Raw genomic sequence first — 18,378 nt, forward strand, 5'->3', positions numbered from 1 at the left:
CTACTGTTCATCATCCCCATCCAACCTTCCCAGTGCACCACAGCCATTAAATTCACAGCTGATGGGTCTCCCAACGCTTTAAAAACGAGCACAAGATCACGAGGAACGTGAAACCTCAGCCCTCCCCACCAGATAATGCGTTCAAGTCACAGCCTTAGTGGTGTTTTCATTTTTTTTTTTCTTTTTTTTTTTCTTTTTTACCCTGAGTCTCTTGATCCCTGCCCGCGTGATCTGCTGACAGTCGTACAGTTCTATCCTCTCCAAGCTGTGGCAGCTTTTCAGGTGCTCCAGGGAGGCGTCGGTGATCAAAGGGCAGTTATCCAGCTCGATCACCTCCAAGCGATCGTGTGCGCAGGCGCCGTTTCCCAAGTGACGGATCCCATCGTCCGTGATCAGCTCACAGTGGGACAAGCTCTGCACCCAAACACAGCAAGTTAGCGGCCCTGGTCGTCGGCAAACAGAAGCCAAAACCCTGCTGGGAGATGCTGTGGGGCAAGAGAGAAGATGGCCCCGTGTTTCACAGGTTTGGACTGGTTTGCCACGCTGGTTTTTTGGCCAGGTCTGGGCTCCCTCTTGGCGCTGGAGCCACTGCCATGCTCCGGATTGCGGGGGCTGGGCTCCGTGGACCTCAAGGACTGAAGTGCCTGCAAGGGGAAAACTCACAACCGAAGCACGATGGGCAAGAGGGCTGTGAAAGGTGGGAGCACGGGGCCAGGAGACAGGACGGATGGAAACAATTACCCCTGCCACTGAAAAAAACACTTTTGCAAAACCCGTGGCCTTGCACATCACGGGAAGGACCCTGCCACTGGGTCTAAGAACCAGCAGAAAGACAATGTCACCCACTTGGTGCATTTTTTTGGGGCGGGGGGCTGCATGTTAAAAGTTCTTGAGGAGGAAGTATTCCTGAGTTAGGAGGTAGCACCAGCCTGTGGCTTCGTCGAGGGGCACAGCGTGCAGAAGGGATGCCACCGCTGCCTGCAGCCCACCTCCCAGGTTTTCTCGTAACGACAATGGACACAGGGATGCAGAGGAGATCGAGACTAAATTCCCAGAAATTTACACCCAGGGGAACATTGCTTTCCGGAGCCAGCAAGCTTTCCAGCTCTCTGTTGCCCAGCTCCACGCTGCAGGTGAGCAGGGCTGCAGCCTCCCCCCCCCCCAAGACGGCCCAACAGCCCGCTACGCTGAGGGGTTCTCTTGGGCTTGCTGGGGACAGCCAGAGGCTGGTACCGGGAGAATTCGGCATCCCATAATTCATTTTCAGGCAGCTGAGTGTGCCTGGCCTATGATTCACGCTAGCAGTAGGGGAGGGACAATAGGTTCTTCGGGGTCAAGTTTCTAGCCGAATTCTTCCAAGCCTTTGCAACACGTCTATGAAGTCAAAGAGACAAATCCCCACAGGCAGTGCTTGAAATCCCTTTGTTTACAGAAAGAAAATGCTGGAAGTCTCCCTGTAATACTCACCAGGACCTGAAGCCGTGGACAGTGTATGGAAAGCTGGATTAGCGTACTGTCTGTTATCTGGAAAAGAAGAAAAAAGCTTTTTCACGCTGGGTGTTTTGCACAAGGACTTATTTCCCCCCACCACCACGGAAGAAAAACTGCAAAACTTTTGCCTGATCCACGACAGTGCCCCACAAAGTCACTTTCCTGAGCCCCTCAGGAACAATTCTCCCGTGTGCCCAAATTTCAGATGTGCTCCCTTATAGAAAACTCCTCACGCCCTTAAAGGACAGGTGAGGCAGAGGCACGGCCGGTTTTTTGAACTTCCCTGAGTAGCTCTCACTACCAGCTCACAATTAAGAGAAGCCAGCGAGAGCAAAGAGACCTCTTCAACAATTTCTCCTAAGCATCTGTGTCTGAAAGCACAAGAGGTGCTCAGTTCCCCTTCCAACAGCTTGGTGGATTGCCCAATTCTTCCTCTTTCTTCTTCAGGAAGAGAGAGAACTCAACACAATGTTTTTCTAATCCAAAAGAATTCCGAAAGGAACTTGCTGGCATGTCTTTGTTCAGCACAAGCCAGTCCAAGGACACTGCCTAATTTTGATTCTTCCTTTATTGGGTTAACTTTAAATCGCTTCCTGTCTGGACTAGTGTAATTTCCTCTTTTTATCTCCTGAATTTCTGCCCTGTAAACATCAGGAAGAACAGAATACTGGGGTCACTCAGTTCTCAGGGCAGGAAGAAAAATCCTATTTTCGCCACTGTCTTTATCCCAATCGATTTCCAATCTATCCTTAGGGTGAGAGACCTCTTCCACGGGATCTTGAGTAAATTCAACTATTTTCCCTTTATACGAGACTTCACAACGGTTAGGAGGTTATGGCACGCACCCTACCTCCTCACAACGAACGAAGACAGCTGCAGCGCAGGGTTGTAAGAGAAGCAACAACAAGAGCCTCGTTACATCCCACCCCACTGCCTTTAGGAAGGCTAATGATAGCCCGGGCATCCCACTTTTCTTTCAACTTGTTGCCAAGTCCTCTATAAAATCACTGCTGTTCAAACCATCTGGCTACGTTTTTTCAAAACAGAGGTAACTTCCATTATTTCTGGCAAGATAAGTAGCAAAACCTTCCCTTGCCTTAGGCGTAAAGCCCCAGAATAAGATCTTTACCTTGTGCCAAGGGTCACGATTCACACACCTCTTACACGACCTTCAGGACACATCTATTACTCTTAACGATTTTATTCCTTACAGCAGGAGTCGTTACTATGAAATACAAAAGGACCCAACTACAGAAGCAGCATTTTCTTATCCAAATACATCTGATCTTCTCCCTCAGGATTCTAAATCCCGTTCTTATTTGCAGACCTTCTACCACTTTTTCACCATCTTTCCGCGCTGTTGTGACTTATGCTAAAAGAAAAAGAGCCCAAGGTGGCACCTCCTACCTGGACGCACTCTTCCAGGTCCATTTTTTCAAGTTCATGGCAGTTCTAGGAGCAAACAAGACCAAACACACAAACTAAGTGCAAAGCTCAGGCACCAACACAAATAAACTACAATACTACAGTCTTATTATTATATATACAATACTACAACTACAATAAAGAAAGTTCTTTTTAAAAATGAAGGGGTTTTCTCCATGAAACATCACGGCTGGAAGGAAAGACTGCTCCTTCTTTCCAAGCAGCACCAAGTATAGCAAAGGGAATCCAGCAGTTTCACTTCTTTAAAGGCATAGATGTTTGGTTTTTTGTTCGTAGAAAGGTAAGGTAGTTAAATTTAGGGTCGCTTGTACACAATACAGATTAATCTAGAAAAACAAACAGTGAAGCGTGTAACTCCCAAGTATTTAATATTTCACATAGTTTGGACACACATCCTCCTAGATGTGTGGGTCAGGACAATGCCAAAGATTATATACAACCTAAATTTTAGTAACTTAGCTTCCCCTCAAATGTCGAGCTCAAAACCAGGACAAGAACCGACGTTCAAGAGAAAGCTACCGCTTGTTCGTATCGACCACGAAAAGAAAGCAAAGGTACTCGATGAGAAAATGGAAACGAGCACTTACCCTAGCTAGAGTGGTAAAGCCCACGTCTGTTAGTTGAGAACACCTTGCAACTTCTAATATTCTGCACAGAAAGAATTTATAATAACCATGGTGGAGTCATTTTGCTTTTCAGAGTGTTTCATTAAAAGCTTCCAGCAACCCAGAAAAGTTTGACCCGGTTTTAGGCTGTGCTCTCTGAGAGGATAATTTGCAACAGAACATCCACCCTCTATACCTGAGCGTTGGTCACAGGGAAAGAAAAAAAGAAGTCAGGCTAAAAGGGAACTCCACAGGTCATCCAGTCCGTACCCTGCTACACGTGCTGGACTGAGGTGCTCTTTAAAAACCTTCATTGCTGGCCACTCGACAACCTCCCCGAGTGATCTCCTCTGGCTTTCACCCCAAATACAGATCTCGTCGTGAAAAAAGGGTGTAATACACGACAACCTGGCAGATGAGCATTAGAGAATAAAGATTTAATGCCGCAACAGAAGAGCGTGAAGCCTTCTAAGGAGGTGAACTGCTTTAAAACTTTCTCGCCGACAGTCACCACAGCTCTCCAGAAGTTTCCTTCACAACGTCAACATACTCCTCTACCTTTACACAAAAGGACGCCAGCTTTCCTAAAGGGCACTGCATGTTTTACCGTATGGAGCTGAACGCCCTTAAGCTGCAGCTGAAGCTCAACATAAACACAGAAACCAGTTGGAAGCAAAACTGTATTCTACCTTCCTCTTTCCAAACTGGTTTCCACACGCTTGTACGCTGCGCTTTGTACCCGTAAATCTTTACATTAGGTATCACAGAAAACAGTTGTGTTTTGTTTTCCCCGGGAAGATACGTGTTTTGTGCCATTTAATACAGGCCACTCAGCTGTTGCAGCTGTCAGGTAACAAAAGTTGTCTCTTCTTTCTGCACCTGGCCCTTCTCTGAATTATAGCGAGGTCTTCCTGAAGAAGCGTGTCCTAATAAAAAACTCTTAAAAAAGTAAAAAAAAAAACCCACAAAAAACCAACAAACCCAAACCCAAGCACCTGCAGAGATGTCGCTGGAAGCCCACTCTGTCAACCATTGTGCACAAATTCCATCTGCTACAAAACCATCGTGAAAAACCTGTTAATATCACATGCCAGGAGGAAACAATGTAGTTCAAACGCGTTTTCAGTTCTCAATACAAAAGTAACCTAAGCTCAACTGTTTTTCATAAAAGAACAAAAGTAGATACACAATGGTGTAAAAGGAGCCTGCTAGTAAGCCTGTCTCCCTTGGCAGCGCACACCACCACGGCATGGAGCTCTTTTACCACTGTTTTACTCGCACGAGTTTAGAAACCAGAAGTTTGGGAACAACTCTGATCATCCCATAGCTGGAAAAAACTGAATGATAGGAAGTGCCCTTTTGGAAAGACCTTCGGTGTCTACAGTGGCTGAGATCCTACAGGAGTATGTCACCGAGAGCCTTTGCTCAACACGCAGCGGGTCGCTGGAGCTGGAGTAACTTCAGGGAACACTTACCTAAGCCTCGGGCAGTTCTGTCCCAGGGCGTTCAGGATGGCATCTGTAATGTTAGAGCAGCCTGAAGCACACAAGGATTGTAACTTGTGGCATCCTCTGCATATTGTAATGAGACCATCATCTGTTATTTGCTACAAGAAAAACAATAACAACATCACAAGCCATAACGACGTAGGTGGAGGTGCAAGGCGCTGCATAGTTTCCTTCTCAGGCCAAGTTACGCTTCTTTTCACCACCCCACCCCACCCCCCAAAATGCCTTCAAATATTTCACTGGAACTGAAAGAGGATAAGCCACGTTGAAGTGACTTGTCAACATTCAGAAAGGGATTCCACATGCACGGAAACGTTTCCGAGCTGGGCTACGTGAGCGATGGGGGGAGGCACGGTAGCAGCAAGCCCAGACTCGGTCTCCTGCCTTCTGTGCCACTCTTGCTTGTAAAGACCTCCTTGGCTGAAACTCAAGACATGAAAGCACCGAAGAGTCAGTTACACCCCCACCCCCAAAAGAAAAGTTGTTTTCACAAACAGCTTTTGAAAGATACACGCCAGCGGTTTGGGACCAAAACCTGAAGCGGAGAGCCAGGCTTACAGCCAAAATCTGGTTAAATTCACGTAAAAAACAGATGGTCCAGCAGCTCCGTCGATCCACTGCATCCCCGGACACACGGGGTCTGTCCAGCCCCACGTGCACTGCTCTGGGCGGGGGACAGGGCACAATCCTGCTCCACGTTCCCCCATGTAAGCAAGAGCACAAGGGGCTGGTACTCAGGGTGGCTGCGCCAAGGAGCCGCCCGGGATCGAACGATGCAGGCAGTGGGATAAGGGACAAAAGGTGGCAGAGGCTGCGCATGCTGGAGGTGAAACCTCACGTCATCCTTCGGTTCTGGATTTTCAGAGGCAGCCAGACTCAATTCCCACAGAAAAAACACCAACCTAGGGATTGGCACCGCTTCTTTTAAGATAGCAAACAGCAAGCCCGCAGGCTGGGAAGCCCAAGTTCTGGAGGGAGGTGGAACAGAAACGGAGCAGAACTTGGTGTTTTCGGTTAAGGAGATCAAGAACCTTATCAGTTTTCTTCTCCCTTCCACCCGTTTGCCCCTCAGAGCCCAGGCACAGGCCTGGAACATGCTGACAGTTCAGCTCCCCCCTTTGCAAGTGCCGAGTCTCAGATGGATGGGTACCAGTCTCTCGCCAGTCTAGTAACTGGTAAAGCTACTCCTTAAACAGGAGTGGGCAAGGAGAGCCCTGCAGCCTCCCCAGGCCTTGCCCACTTCCATGGAAAAGGAAGAGACTTGCCCAGTTACTCACTGCGTCAGATGGTATGTACGAAGAGCCCATTCCAATTTCTTTTTTGGCATAAATATACATTTTTGGCACCGCAGAAGAACCCGTTTAGAGCCCTTCTGTGCAGGGAAACTGCATTTCTTGGTTCAGTTTTATAGAGAGCAGAGGAACCGCCTGGCTGGATCACCACACAAACACTCCAGCCCAATGGAAAGAATTTTTTCCAGCTAGTCCTGCAAATGAATTTAGAAGCCCCGTGGGCAGGGCAAAGACACGAACAATTCTGACAAAATGAAGGCGACGACACTGACTGTTTCGGGGGCTTATCCAGCATCACTGAATGCTACCGAAAAGCTGGTTTTCATCAACTATTTTTACAAGTCTCGTAAATTTACAATCGCCCCGTCTGCACAGAGGCTGACGTTTCTGGGATGGAGCACATTCTGCATGGTTCTGCTTAGAGATGGCCTCTAAATGCACAGTAATGGCTGAGCTGGGAAATTATAGGAAGCTTTACTTACTAAGCATGTTTGAAGGTTTAAAGTCACCAGTTCGGGACAATGTGCACCAATGTATTTCAGAGCTTCATCCTCAAGCTGGAAAGAAAAATTGAGAGACTGAAGCAGCCTGTTAAAACTTGAAGCCATCTTCAATATAAAGCTTTGAGAACAATAATGCATCTGTGGTTTGGTTTGGATACCTATGGGGGAGGAGGGCAACGCGCTGCAATCTCGAAATACACAGCAATAAATGCATGTCTTTCCCCCCTCCCCCTTCCCCCCCCCCCCCCCCCCCCCCATCTTAGGAACAGAGTTCAAAGACCTACACCACTAAGTTACTGATTTAAAGAAAAGCTGGTCTGATCAAACATGCATCATTAGCAAAGCAAGTAGTGAAATCAAAAACTATTTACAGGGATTAAGGAAACGCTTCACCAGCGAGGGCCCATAAGTAACGCTATTTGGAGTTCCAGTATTGCAATATAAAAATAAAGTCTTATTTCAATGTGAGGAACACAAACATAGCCAGGTTGCTTTCTGATGATAAAAAAGCCTGCTATTCTTAAATCTATAAGAACAGATGGCAAGTAATTGATAACAAGGATGTATTGCCATCAATATTACTCATGACTCCATAAATTACTAGAAACTCAAGCTGTTTCTATGACCTGAATTCTCAAAATAGGCTGAGATTGTTGTATCTTTAATCAAGTCATTTTTACAGCCATGTATACCCATCTCACGTATTAAAAATCCAATGGTAGTATAAATTTAGAAAAACTACTGACTATAGCCCTTGCAGCTGGGTTTTCTCGTGCACATAAGCAGCGTATTAATGCCTTGCTTACCAAAAAAAACCTTTCAGGACTTTCAGTGTCCACGCACAGGAGAAATATGCTTTTTCCATACACAGCAAACAAAAATGTCACTTCCTGACTCATACTAAAGGAATCCCTACTCCCAAGGGAAAAAAAAAAAAAAAAAAAGAAAACAATTCCAAAACAAATAAGCGCTGTCAATGTTCAGGTACAAGGACCTAACAGATCACAGATCGTTTTCCAGGTCCACCTCAAGGCTCTTAAAATCTTGGGAGTCACTGGGTCACAGGTTTCAACTCCTGCAGGGTCAGTTTTAGTGTCCTTTTTCGAGGACAAGATTCTGAGATACATTTGCTCCTTTCTAGCCTATCTGTCTGCGTTAAAAAGACCCTGGACCGCTTAAGTAAAAAAAAAAAAAAAAAAAAGAATTAAAAAATAATTCTTTGAGAAATAAAAAAAAAATTTAAAAAATTCTTTGTGAAATAGCTTTGCGAGGAGATCTGGCTCAAAGAGCAACGTTTGAGGTTGATGTTTCCCATGCCCCAGTTCATAATTGATGTAACCCCTTAGTAAACTTGTAATACAGCTAAAACTTTAACACATTAAACTTTCCAATGATTGACCAGGTAACACAGTAAAGAGAGGTTCAAGGAAGTTAGCCTGAACAACAAGAAGTATAACCAGGGGGGCAAAAAAAACCCCCTTTCAGCTGTAAAAGTTAGCGCATCACTTACATATTCCAAAGTACAAGCATCACAGTCTCTGCAACCTCTTTAAAATATACTTTTATAGCTCAAGCGCTATACGTTATACTTGAGGGGACAGTACTATGCTCCTGACTGGCTGCAGAGATGTCTTTTCAAAGCAGTCAAATCCGTGGTGATCCTCTTTGACTAACTAGAAGATCCAAAGGACACGTAGAGGAAATTCTATCAGCAGCGCAGATGAAAGTACTGTCACGCTTTCTAAAATTTTCAGAGCCTTCAGAAACGGATGGGTCTAGCCATGAATAACAAAGTTATCTCCTCTGTAAAAGTTTGCTCAATGTGTTCCCGACGGGAAAAAAGATGAATGATTCTACAGCGAGATACGCAATTTGTTCAATGTCCCACTATTCACGCTGAGCTCGAAGCTATTAAAGAATTTCCATAAAAGCAGTTCATCTCCAACAGACAGATTGTGAGTGATTTCAGTAACGTAACATTTTTGGAAATAGAAAAAGCCACAAGACTTCATCCCCATACTTTCAGTTACAGCAGAAATAAGCCAGCTGTTACCAGCGGGGCCGAGCGCTCTCCACGGAGCCGTACCTGCGTGCAGCCTTTCAGAAACAGGGCTTTGAGTCCACCGCAGCCCCTCACCAGAGCCTGGATGCCGTCCTTAGTCACTTGGTCACACCAGGAGATATTCAGCTGTTCCAGCAGTGGGCACCCCTCGCTTTGGAGGTGGAAAGGTAAAAGTGTGTGGTTTTGTTTTGGAAAGAAATCCTGCCTCAAGTCAGAATCTAGGCAATCTCCCATTTCTGGAACCCACGTGCGCGCAGATGGACACCCGCACCCCACGCACCCACGGGGAACACGGCTGTCAAACATCACCTCCAAATGCAAAGAGCTCTCCAGAGACGGTACCAGGAGCTCTAAACCAGGGTATTAGCAGGGTCAAAGACCACCAGTTTATCCCACTTTGGACACCTCCCGTCTCCTGCCCAAGGACAGATGCTATGGGCTTTCTGGATCTGAATACAACCAAACAACCCTCAACGAAAACCAAAATTAGGGCTGATTTCTGCCACGCTGCTGCTAACTTCCCAGGTGTAACTTTGCATTTGCAAATAGCTGCCAGTAGGAGTAACACTCAAGTGTAATTTGTAATTAGGAAGAAATACACATGCTATCATGGATTTAAGATAGCTGCAGCTCAGATTAGACCACGTGAAACTTAGACAAGGATGAAGACCCTCAAGGGAAGGAAAAACCAGGCTCAAAGTATTTACTGTAGTGACAAAACCAATTTAATCATTCATTTGTTCTTTCTGTGGTTTCCTCTGGTGTCTAGATTCACCCTCCAGTATTTTTTCCCCCATGATACAGCTTTCCTCTATTTTCTTTTACTCCACTGGTATATCACTTGAATTATTTAATTGTTTTTTAATAGCTTGGCCTCTATTGTTACCTTTAGTGTTTTTTTTGCCTCCTTTTCTCTGTCCCAATATCTTCCCACCAATGTCTGTCTGTCCCTTCCTTTTCTAGATTACTTGGCAATTCCATTTAGCAGACTTAAGCAGTTATATGTCTCCTAAGCAGTTTAAAAAGACAAATAGTCACATGCTGGTGTTCACCTTCTAGCTCTGTAAACAATTGCTAAGTACGCAACGGTACACTTACAAGGAAGAAGTTGACTGTTAGTAAACGAGCATTTTAAAAAGGCAGACTAAGACTTTTGCCTCCCCCAAAATCCCTCCTCCACGACTTTCATAGGGTATAATTCTCCTTCCACTGCTAATAACCATCAGGATGGATATAAAAAAAGGTTGAGGGCAGCTTTTCATAAGTCTTCCTCCTCCGTGTGGGCAAACCAGGAGGCACCACGTGTGAATGCTGAGCTCTGGGCGGGGGGGATGCCTGAATTCTAACGACGGTTAGACCTCAGCCTACGTCAGTCTCCTCCAAGGCACACACAGGGCAACGGTGGGTCACGCTATCTGCAATCAACCGGCAAAAGTCCACGGGGTTGACTCCTACCTCAGTGCTTTCAGAGACAGGTTGGTTATGGAAGTGCAGGAAGCCAAATCCAGGTGCCTGAGCTTAGAGCAGAACTTACTGAGGCTGGTACACGTGCTGAAAGAGAGCACACAAGACACACTCACAGATTTATTCGAAGCCATACACGTTTCATATAACACAAATTGCATTATCTATTGCACGCACAAGCCTGGCCTTCCATTAGAAAAAGAGATGGGAAATATAACGTGGTACACACAGAAAAGGGGATGGCAGGGCAAACGGAGAAAAGACGTTTACTCACGCATCTGTGATCTTGGTACAGCCATTGAGGTTCAATACTTCAATATTTCTGCAGTTCTGTGCAAATGTCCTTTATTAAAGGAAAGGGAAAACACAGCACTTTCAGGCAACGGTCTTCCAGATGTTTTACAGCATTTGGTTTACCCATTAACGCGTCAGATATGACCTTACAAAATCGTGTCTCAAACAAAATAGGTAAATAAATAAAATAAATACTATATGTTGCCTCGTAGCTTGCCTTGGGATTTCCCAGCCTAAAGGCAAAAGCTTGTAATTCAGTGTCAATTACGACTTAGCCTGTAGCAGCAGTTGGCATTATTTTAATGAGAATTGAGAATAGCAGCTACTATATGAAGTTAAAAAATGACAAGTTAAAAGATAAATATAATATAAATACATTATCAAATAATATATAATATTACCACTCTACGTTTTAAGTTAGACACACAGGCTCAAGATCTCAGTTCGGAAGTGGCCATCGATTATTCCAGTTCTTTGCGGTAGCAGAAATAAAATCGTTCTTTATGTCACATTTAAGAGCAGAAAGAAGCCATACCACTACCTTAATGCATTGTCTCCCACTCCTAGACAGCCACGCAGGCTTAACTTCCGCAAGAAACCCCCACATCTTTTAGAAATATTCTCAACTACTCGGCCCTGTTGGAGACAGAAAGAATGACATTAAAACCCAGAAGTCACCCGGATCCTTCGCAAAGTTGAATTCAAAATTTTTGCAGATTAACAACAGTTTGTTATTCTAGGTAAAACAGTGCTAAGAAAACAGAACAAAAAAAAAAATATGCCATGATAATAATTCTAAGGCAGGGAGAGGGAGAATTATTCAGCTTCTGAAGATGGAGAGACAAGGAACGATTACCTAAAGCCGCTCAGGCTAATGACTGAGGAGTTTCCTCCAGTTCAGAGTTCCCAGACATGGACACAGACTACCCAAGAAAAAAGGAAAGCAGCAATGCCATCGCTACAACACGGGCAGGAAGATTTACAAATAAGTACAGTCAATGTACTAGAAATGGCTATACTTAAAATTTCTACTCAAAACAGAGATGAGGCAGAACCAGCCCACGAGTTTTTATTCTTACGGGAAAAGGGATTAAAACATTTGTGTTCAAGAGACCTAGAAAAACGCTTTTTTTTTAATTCCAAATTTGTCATCAAGGGAAGCCTCCAAAGACCCCACTACAAGCTAGCATTTACCCAGCTACTTCTCACTGTGAACGAAGTGCAAAAACCATTGACAGAATATTTGCATCAGTGTCCAGAAATTCAAGAACCTTCCCCTCCAGTCTATGTGCTCGTTTATCACAGAACAGGAACATCACTTGGTTCTTCAAGTACCAGTCGGCATTTAAGACCTCTGTAATCACGAGGCTATTCTTTTAGAATCTTTTTCTAGTCCATAAAAAAAAAAAAAATTAAAAAAAATCAAGCATCGGGCTCAGGACAATGTAATAGCACAATGGAAAACAGGACACCAGCTTAACTAGAACTCTTCACGAGCTTCTGGTGACATCTGGCCGCTTGCTTTCAGGGGCTGGGGGAGCAACTCCGGAGCTGTGGGGTGATCGAACACCTCCGGGGGGCTGAAGCTCGACCTGCACATCTGCGTATAGAAGGGCTGGAAAACTCTGAAACACCCTGTCTGTTTTCGCAATTCCTCTAGCAAGCCTCTGAATTCATACGCTTGGACTGGGAGGATTCAACCACATCTATACAGAGGATTTACAGCAAGTGATGGATTTACATTCCTTTAAAGCAGAGGTTTAGGAGATCAGAAAGCCTAGCAGGTACTTTTAGGTTAGGTACAACATATTGAAGCCTTTGGTTTGAAAAGGGGAAGACGGTGTTTACGTAAGGACATGTGTTTGATGTATAGAGTGGTGGTAGAGAACAAAGAGACATTAAAACCATGCAAAAACCACTCAAGAATGAGAAAAGCCTAGTTTGTATTCACAGCGTTCCTGCCTCTCCCTCCTACGCAGACCAACACGGCAGCAAGGCTGAGCAGCTCCGTCCACCACTCCTGCCACCTCCAGAGCCCAAGCACCGCTCGTAACCCTGCTCTGCCTCTACCAAAGTAAAAAATTCTACAGCTCCAGAACCTCCAAGGCACGTTAAAAGAGAGAAAAGTATTTGTTATCAACAACAAAAAATCACATAGTTTACCTCCTTCAAGAAGTCTCAGGCCACTTGGAGCCCTGCAAGCGTGCAGAGGTCAGTATCACAGGCTTGTGCCTCCATCCCCGTCTCAGCTGCTTAGGTACACAGCTGGCAGAAGGAGATTATTTTAACTCTTTCCTCCACAAATGTGTGTTTGCCACCAGCTCCCACACGAGGTGTGACTCGTCAGTCATCATCCAGTTTATGCCTATCTAGAAGGAGTTAATCTCGCTCTCTCCCTCCTCCAATGTAGAGGATTATAACATTCCGATAGGAAATTTAAGGGTTTGGTTTGGTGGGGTTTTTTTTTCTCATCGTTTTTCCCGATTAATGCAATTTTAATGTTAAGAACAGCACGGCAACAGCATCCATTCCTATCAGTGCTGACTAGTTCCCACCTAACAGATTTAGAACAGCTACAACGAAGCATTTCCAAAGCTGCGCCTTTTAGGAATAATTCTGACCTCATCCCCCAAATCGCCTTCGCTTACACTTCGATTTTCGATATTAAAGATAGACAGGAAAGGACAGACATATTGCAGGCCATGTTTCCAAAGACATTCAGCCTTAATGGTCTTAAGTCAGTGCTATGTTAACATTTTTTTGAGCAAAAAGAAAAGTAGCCTAAATTCTGCTGTGCTGAAGAAGTCGTTTTCCACAAGAACAAACTATTCGACTTACTTCTGTTTCCAGAAGACACACAAAAATACTTTCCTTCCACTACTACCTTTAAGTCTTGATACAGATATATAATTCTGTCCATTTTCAAAAGCTGAATGGATTGCCAAGACTTTAAAGACTCCCTGAAGCTAAGAAGAACTGAAATTAATGATTTCTATCTCCAGGGAAGGTAAAAAGGGTTACGCTGGGAGTATTAATCCATTCTAGGCTGTAATTACATTTTAACAAGAAAAATGGGTTTGTATGTCACTTAATTATACCTCAATATCCCTCTGGAAATCAAACAGGTCAATTCGCTGCCAGTTACTGCCATCCAGGGCCAGAACATTCCATGCCTTTATCGGGGGAAAAAATGTAAATGTGTTGTTAATATGAAAAAAAACGCCAGTGGGGACCTAGTTACAGTTTGTTCCTTTTAGAAACAACATTCTGTCTCAGATGGAAAAGCAACAAGTAATTACAGCCAACAAGGAAAACTGTGCAGTTACCAGAATTGCTTGCTGGGACCAGAGTCCCCTCACCTACACGGCTCACTCTTCACAAGTCCCCCAAGCAGGCAAGCCCGCGGTGCCCCCGCCACTTCTGCTCCCACGGGAGGTGTAGGTGCTGAGCCCAGGACAGGAGGCAGTGCCGGAGCGTGGGCATCTTCACAATCCTGGCTGGAATCTAATCCCTCTGCAGCATCCCCGGCTAAACCTTTAGAGGATGCTAGCAGGACCAAGATGAAGGATACCAGGACGTGGGCGAAGGATGCTAAGCAGGACCAAGACGAAGATGAAGGATACCAGGACGTGGGCGAGTCCCAGAGGAGACCCTACACCAGGCATCTACACTGACAAGGAGGGTGACGCTATTCTGAGGGCGCGGAGGACTCGGTGGCGCTGGGACGCAGGACTACGCGGCGAGATCCCGTAAGCGCTGGGTGAGGCTGTCATCTCGCACACCTTCTCTCTTGCCTCCAGCAGAAAGAGGTGCTCAAGGCCGTTCCACGGCTCGGTGCACGGGGTGCCGCGTCCCACAGACGGAGGAATTCAAATCTTTGTAAGCTGTCCAGATAAAGCATCCAGCTCTTACCTGAGAACCACGCACCGCTGCCGGATTGACAGTGTTTACTACCTCTGACTTAAAGTGTGTGTTTTGTTTGATTTTGTTGGTGGTTTTGTGGGTTTTTTTTGTTTTTTTTTTTTTTTTTTTTTTTTTTTTGTTTTTAAACAAACAAATCTCATGTGGTTCATGCTACAAATGAGAACCAGGAACTGAAAGTTAGTAATTCTGCCCTTAATGAATCAAAAAGGTTGTCAACACACTACTATACTTGAAGTTTTAATTACATAATCAAAGTAAACAACTAGATCTCATAATAACCATGAGTCCATCGTTATGAAAGAGCGCATGTATATAGGCATATTTTTATACCACATCTATTACATGCACTGAGCTACATCTCCATCACAACATACTAGTTCTTGTGCATGCCACGTATAAGCTCAGAACAGCCGGCAGCAGAACTGTAAGCATTAATTGATTTTCTGCATTTTAAATCTCATTGCTGGTATTTGTTTTTTAAGGTCTAATTATCGCCATGAGAAAAGCAATAGCTCCAGTGGAAAAGAAATGCATCAGTGGATGCAAGTTATAAGACAGCATATTTTAATGCGTAATGTGGGGAACATCACATACAGCCTTTCTGTAGCTCTGTGCAGAGACTCCAGCCCTTTACAATACCTGCTGTGTCACATAATGACTAATACATTCTCGATGCCCTGTGGGCTGTGTAAACAGGAGCAAGCAACCAAAATGGGAGTACACCTTGGCACTGGGAAGTATCTGACAGCCCAATCTGGTCAATATTTTCCTGCTGGAGCGGGGAATTTCAGCTGGAAGACCTTTCACTAGAAGACCTATGTTATTCAAAGAACATGGGATGACAACTGTAATGCCTAGACATCACACAGGTTATTTTTTAGTGCAATTAAAAATGTTTAAGCATAGTCTTTTTTTATTCTTACATACTCTGAAATAATGAAACAAATCCCACTTCAAGCCTGAACCCAAGGTTGATAGGTTTTGTACAGGTGGCACTCAGCACTGGCTCTGCCACCATGGTGAACACACCGCTACAAACACCTTCCAGCGTAACCGACCTCCCAGTCTTGCTGTAGTAACGCTCCCTCTGTGTGTTATATTACATACCAGCAGGATAATGTATCTGAACAAGTATGGGAGCTCTAGATAACTGGACCTGCAGCTGGAGAAATTTTCCCAAGCGACTAATCCAAGCTGGATTTCATTAGCCGAAGCCCACCAAACTATGAGCTTCTTCAGATAAAAAAACAACCAACCCAACCCTAAACAAAACAGGCAACTAATTTTTTTTTTCTTCCATGCTTATTTCAAACTACCTCCAAGTAGGAAAGTAAACTTTCGTTAACTGCGCAGCATCTCTGTGAATCAAAATTTCTGTATCTCCACCAAAAACCACAAGATGCCATTTTAGACTCATCCAAGTTTGGTATTTTCATCAGCACAGGTCTCCTGTACAAACCCTGGCTGACCGGAGAGCTCCTGGGCAAAAAATCAGCCACCTCCCCTTAGTAACCTGCCCAGAGCCTGTGACACTGGCAAAATGGTATTCAAGCTTTGAGTCCCCCTTCACTGGTGCCATCAGAAATTTCTGGTATTGCAGCATGAATATGGGACATTAAATAACAATAGTTGAGTTGCACAAAGCTCCCTGGTACAAATCCTCCCAGTTTGACATGCTAGGGAATGCTGGAGCAAGAGAATTGTCATGCAAATCCCATCAGCTGTTAAAATCCACCAGCAAGAAAGAAGGTTCTTACCCTGGAAACTTGAGCACAACGACACAGAGTGACCACATCCAGGAAAGAGAAAATTCTGTAACAGAAATAAAAGATACCTTATTGGTTATCTACATTGAAAACAAAGAGAACATGAAAAACAAAGCGGGGGGGAAAGGACCGGAGACAGCAAAACTTCTTTGTAATTCAGTTGAAAGCTGAACTGTGAAAAGAAGTGCAGACCTAGCAGTTAACAAATGAAAGCAAAACACACCACGGGGAAATATCCACCTCGCACCTTGCAGTATTTACCGACAGCAAACTGAACGATTACTTATGGAGACAGGCTCTTACAGGTATCGGGTGGCTTTAACAGCCAAACGTTCAGGATACAGCAAAACGAGCAGCCACGTCGGGCTGGTTTGGCTCCCGCTCGACACAGGAGCCTCCCTGTATGCCCAGCACCTCTGTTCAACAAACCCAACGTCTTTAGCAACAAAAACCAGGCGGCATAATAATTAATAAATCAAAGCGATGCGCCAGCCCGATTTCGGCGCATGAATTATTTCTCCTTTTGCACAGAGCTGGGCTAAATATGAAGTGCTGTTCACGCAGGGGTAGGAGGAGTATTTTTCTCCGCAACACGGCGAAGCAAGTTGCACAGCCAGCTGATCGGTTGGGTTGTGTCAGTGCGGTGTCTAGGGGAGAGGCGCTGAGGATTAAGGCGATGCGGTCACTCCTCGTTGGTATGTCGTTCCTCTGCCAGGGCACACCCAAGTGTTGAGGCCAACACCCTGGTGTTGCTGTCCTATTTATTGGGATAAAGGAATTAGACCGCAATACTTTGCAATGCTATACTGGGCTAAGACATCCACGCTTTTATCCACGGCATGTGCACCCTTCTCTGCGAACGCGAGAAGCATCGAGCCGATTTAAAGCTCCCAAATCTGTACCAATATATTATTTTCTGGTTTGTGGTTGTTCAAACAATCGCACGTCATAAAACAGAGAAGGTCAAGCGGACAGTAGAACGACAGTAAGGTCTCATTCTCTTTGACAGCCGTTATAAAACCATAGGATGAAACGTTTTTGCAAAGGTAATACAAGCGTTTGACTACAAGAAAACACCTGCACAAATGCTTTGGTGTTTTAAACTTGAAGACCACCAAAATGTTTTGGCAAATGTTACCAGAGGCAAGTGTTCAAGACATGGGGCAAGCAATTTTGTTCCAATGCTATATCCTGTTCTATAAAATACTCTTGTCAGATTAAGTGTGGTTGTCCAGGAGAAATTCTGAGAACAAAGAAAACTCCACTGTTCCAAAACCCTCCAGACCTTCTCAAGAGAACACTGTACACCCAGATCAGCGATCGTTTGGATACCTGCAACACTTGAGTCATCTCCCCACAAGACCATGGGCTTGAGGTGGGGATGGGTGTACACAGGCTTTCCTATATTCTCAGCAGACCTGTCTGCGCTGGGAGAGACTCAGAAACAAGGTGACATCATTGGCAGCTTGGTTTTTTTTTGTGTGACTTCTAAACTTAACAAACACCTTCTACCAATGCATTACTGAAGCTCACATATTGTAAACAAGAAAACCGCATGTACTCCTCTCCCCAGAGAAGTACAAAGAATACATTTGAATAAATAGCACGGATACTGATAAAGCTGGGGGAAGAGGTGCTGAGAACAATGAACAAACACCGTGTGCATCACTGATAAACCACACTTTGTCCTAGAGATAAACCATGAGGGGTTACCCAGGCTTTGGCCACTGACACCAAGTTTTGCTGCACGTTGACACGTGCCGCACACCTTCCCAGACACCCATGTATTTGTCTGTCGCTATATATAAAGAGCAAATCCTGGATTTTTCGTATTTTAGGAGAAGGCACAAGCAAGGCTGAGATGATACAGCTGCATGATCAAGCTCTCTTGACCAGCAGGTATATAAAAAGCACTTTAGAAACATCAATGATGGTGGTAAAGGAAGTTACTGATAGAGGATGAATGCAGATTATTTATCAAAACACAGATGCTTACAGGCATCATGTAGCTTAGAAAATGTTC

The 18,378-nt window shown here is 44.7% G+C and overlaps 1 protein-coding gene across 5 annotated transcripts in view; it reads right to left on the minus strand.

Moving 5' to 3' along the window:
- FBXL20 (F-box and leucine rich repeat protein 20) overlaps positions 1–18,378 on the minus strand; it is a 42,343-nt gene that overhangs the window by 1,316 nt on the left and 22,649 nt on the right. For 4 of the 5 annotated variants that reach the window (XM_080369992.1, XM_080369993.1, XM_080369994.1 and 1 more), the window contains exons 3-14: positions 16,347–16,401; positions 13,764–13,838; positions 11,207–11,301; positions 10,646–10,714; positions 10,363–10,458; positions 8,932–9,058; positions 6,825–6,899; positions 5,018–5,148; positions 3,525–3,585; positions 2,899–2,943; positions 1,468–1,524; positions 202–414 (exon numbers count right to left, since the gene is read on the minus strand). In XM_080369992.1, the coding sequence (XP_080226118.1) occupies positions 202–414; positions 1,468–1,524; positions 2,899–2,943; positions 3,525–3,585; positions 5,018–5,148; positions 6,825–6,899; positions 8,932–9,058; positions 10,363–10,458; positions 10,646–10,714; positions 11,207–11,301; positions 13,764–13,838; positions 16,347–16,401 (1,099 nt within the window). The remainder of the gene's footprint in view (positions 1–201; positions 415–1,467; positions 1,525–2,898; positions 2,944–3,524; positions 3,586–5,017; positions 5,149–6,824; positions 6,900–8,931; positions 9,059–10,362; positions 10,459–10,645; positions 10,715–11,206; positions 11,302–13,763; positions 13,839–16,346; positions 16,402–18,378) is intronic. The other variant, XM_080369995.1, reaches the window with a different exon arrangement.

Source organism: Falco punctatus, assembly GCF_963210335.1.
Source record: "Falco punctatus genome assembly, chromosome: 19".
Taxonomy (NCBI): Eukaryota; Metazoa; Chordata; class Aves; order Falconiformes; family Falconidae; genus Falco; species Falco punctatus.